Below are 3,040 nucleotides of genomic sequence, written 5' to 3'. Positions count from 1 at the left end.
AAAGACCTGTGAGATGTGTGCGCTGGTATTAGCTGGTGTTTACAGATTTTTCACTTCTCAGTAGCTAAGTGAAATTTCCGCCTCTAAAATGAGTTTTTCTGCCTCAAAACACACTTCACTGTGGGCTTGGGCTTCTTAAAAAGCCCAAAATGTTCATCAAGCTCGGCAAAAAGCGGGCCAAGGGGCTTGAAAAATATAGCTGCCTCCCCAGATAACCTTGGGTATCTGAATTTTTGTTGAGGTGTCTGGGCCTCCAGGGGATGGACTTCAATAAAAAGCTTGGCAGTGAATCTCGTTGGTAGCTACATCCCAAACAAAACTGGGTCCTTACAGAGACGATTAACCGAATAACCACCACTTTGAAATACCAGAGAGAAAATAACATTTTCTTTGGCTAAAAAAAAATAGTAAAAAGCAATTGAATTTATTTTTATTTTACTTAGCTAGGCCATTCATGGACAGATTTAAAAGCAACAAAATTTTGCTGAGTTTCGTTAACACATGTGCCTTTTTAATTTTAGAATATAGTCTACATCTGGATTAAAAAAAGTTTTAAATAAATTTAAGACATATGACAACAGTGGAACCCTTCATCATTCTATGTACACCACGGATAGAATGTCAGTTGGTTCCATTTCGGATAAGTCCACTTTCTCATAATAACATTATTATTTTCACTGGCTGAGTGGCAAGCTTCGTAACGGGCTGGCACAGTGCCAGGTTCCACACACTGGGGTGGGGGCGGGGAAGGCGTGAAAGGGCTTGGGGGTAGGGTGCCACAGGACAACTATACAGTGTAACAGAAAATCATTAATCTCGTAGTACCGGTTACCGATAGACAGTGCTGTTTGTGCGCTTATCACAATGGAATCGACGAAGTTTCAGAGCAAGGAGGAGACTAGAAATACTTGAAGACAGGGCCACTGTTACAAAAAGTAGTGCAAACAGGAAAACTGATGCAATCTTAGCAACGCTGAGGCCTCCACCAGCCCAACGGCAGGGCGGTAGGAGGCAGCGCGCCCCGCCTTCCCCAGCGCCCAGCTCCGGGCGCCGCTCCCAAGTGTGGCAACCCAGCGCCGCGCCCCAGCATGGCCTTCTCAACTCGTCTCCTCCAGAAAGAACAGAAAAGAAACTCCAAGGAAGGCACAGGCTGAATGCAGGGCGTCAGCCCAGTCCCATTCCCAGCAATTTAGAACACAGCGCCCCCCTACCACCACTACGGGAGAGGGGGAGGGGGCCCCAACCTTAACTCCCGCCACCACTTTCCTCTCCTCTTCGCAGAGGAGGCCCCTTCCTCCAGGCAGCCCCGCTGCGTCCCCTGCATGTACGTAGCCACCCCCCACCTCGCAACTTTGCAGTCCGCCCATCGCCCCATCGCGCCCTACAGCCAGAAAGAAAACAGCTTTGAGGAAAGGGTGAGAGATGGGGCCAGGAAGGGTGCTGGGCATCCGCGGGCGTCCCGCCTCAGTGGCCCCAATTGCTGAAGCCGATCTCCTGCTTGTATCTGTTGGTGAGGATGTTGGCTTTACGCGTGAGTTTGGAGAGCACAGTGTGCAGCCCGCGCAGGTGGTAGTGGAACTGCTGTTCCAGGTCCTCCTCGCCGGCTTCCGCGCCCTCTAGGTGGCTCAGGTCCACCAGGATGTCCTTGGACTTCCAGGCGTTGCCCTCCTCGCTCCCCGCCGGCGGCGGCGGCTGGTGCAGGACCCCCCACTCGATGTCGTTGCGGATGGACTTGAGCAGCATGTAGTGGCTATACATGTCCCGGGAGGGCGCGAAAAAGCTGCCGTTGGCGCTGCCCGGGCCGGGGGCCGGGGGCGTGCGCTCCTCCAGGCAGCCGCCACTGCCGCCCACCTCCACGCCGACGTCGTTGTCCAGCCCGGGCTCGGCCAGGGGCACGTCGCGCAGCAGGCTGGGCACCATCACCGTCTGGTCCATGTTGTTCACCGCGCCGATGAAGCGGTTCATGGCGTTAAAGAGCGAGTGCTTCTGGTTGTAGGTGTCGCAGATCTGCATCATGGTGGCCGCGCGGGCGCCGGGGTACAGGGACGCAGAGGCACGGGGTGGCCGGCCGGGGCGACGGGCTGCCTGCCCTCACGCGCTCTCCGAGGCCCGCGCCGGGGGCCTGCCTAGAGCCGGTGCTCCGGGATTCCCGGCTCCTGCTCCGCCCTCTCCAACTCTCGTCTCTCTCGCAGCTGGGCCCTGCGGGACTCGCAGCAGCTCGGAGCTTGGGCGCCCAGAAGCTCGCGATGGCGGCGCGTGGTCCGCAGGTCGAGCCCTGGCCTGGCTGGGGAACGGGAACGAAAGAGATTACCCACCCGGCGAGGGTGCCCGGCGGCCCCGCCCGCGCACTGCGCCCTCCCCGGGGCCGACTCGCCCGGGACGGAGCCCCGCTGGTTCAGCAACCCAGCGCTCCCTCCGCAGCCCCGCGGTCCCCCCTCCTCGCCCGCCGAGGCCGCGGAGAGAAGGAAGGGGTGCTTCCCACCCCCGTCCCCCTCGGTAAAGGCTGAGTCCCAGAATCTACAGTGAGCGGGCAGAGATTGGGCGGGGGCACCCACCTACTGCTGTGGCTCAAGATCCCCTGCCGCTGAGTATCTCAGCGTTCCCGCTGCTGGCGGCTGCTGCCTGCGGGCGCTGCTGCGGTCAGTGGCCGGACTGTGACTGCGGACGGCTGTGGTGGCGTTGGCCCCCTACCCATCCCAGGTGCTCAATTTATAGAGCCCCGGAAAGGTGTCGCCGGCGCTCAAGGGCCACCCCTGGTGTCTCCACCTCCCGCCTCCCCGGCAGCGCCAAGATAAAAGGCCCGGGCCAGGATGACCGCGAGTAACACTCTCCTGGTCCCTTCTACAGCGAGGGCGGGGCGCGCCGGGCCAGCTCCGCCTCTCGCCTGATACCCGGGCGGAGGGAGGGCGCCTTGGCTTGGCCGGGCTGGGCAGGGCGGAGGAGGGATGGAGCAGCCGCACCCCGCCAGCCCGGAGAGCAGAGCAGGCCAGTTGGGGGAGGGCGGGACACCGAGCGGGGAAAGATGCTGGCGTCCGGACCC

At 59.9% G+C, this 3,040-nt stretch overlaps 1 protein-coding gene across 2 annotated transcripts; it reads right to left on the bottom strand.

The window, feature by feature from the left end:
• Positions 1–402: 402 nt before the first annotated feature.
• On the bottom strand, positions 403–2,767 carry LOC111150458 (MID1 interacting protein 1). Of its 2 annotated transcripts, none has more exons than XM_022507932.1 (2): positions 2,556–2,767; positions 403–2,284 (listed from the first exon to the last, which is right to left on the bottom strand). In XM_022507932.1, the coding sequence occupies exon 2, from the start codon at positions 2,014–2,016 to the stop codon at positions 1,465–1,467; it is 552 nt and encodes a 183-aa protein (XP_022363640.1). In that variant the 5' UTR covers positions 2,017–2,284; positions 2,556–2,767; the 3' UTR covers positions 403–1,464. The 2 variants fall into 2 exon arrangements, with proteins under 2 accessions (XP_022363640.1, XP_022363641.1); XM_022507933.1 differs by having other exon boundaries at positions 403–2,280.
• Between the last annotated feature and the right edge of the window lie 273 nt (positions 2,768–3,040).

Source organism: Enhydra lutris, unplaced genomic scaffold, assembly GCF_002288905.1.
Source record: "Enhydra lutris kenyoni isolate GAN:26980312 unplaced genomic scaffold, ASM228890v2 scaffoldscaffold23, whole genome shotgun sequence".
Taxonomy (NCBI): Eukaryota; Metazoa; Chordata; class Mammalia; order Carnivora; family Mustelidae; genus Enhydra; species Enhydra lutris.
The sequence above is the reverse complement of the archived record's forward strand: the minus strand, read 5'-3'. Positions and strand labels throughout refer to the sequence as shown.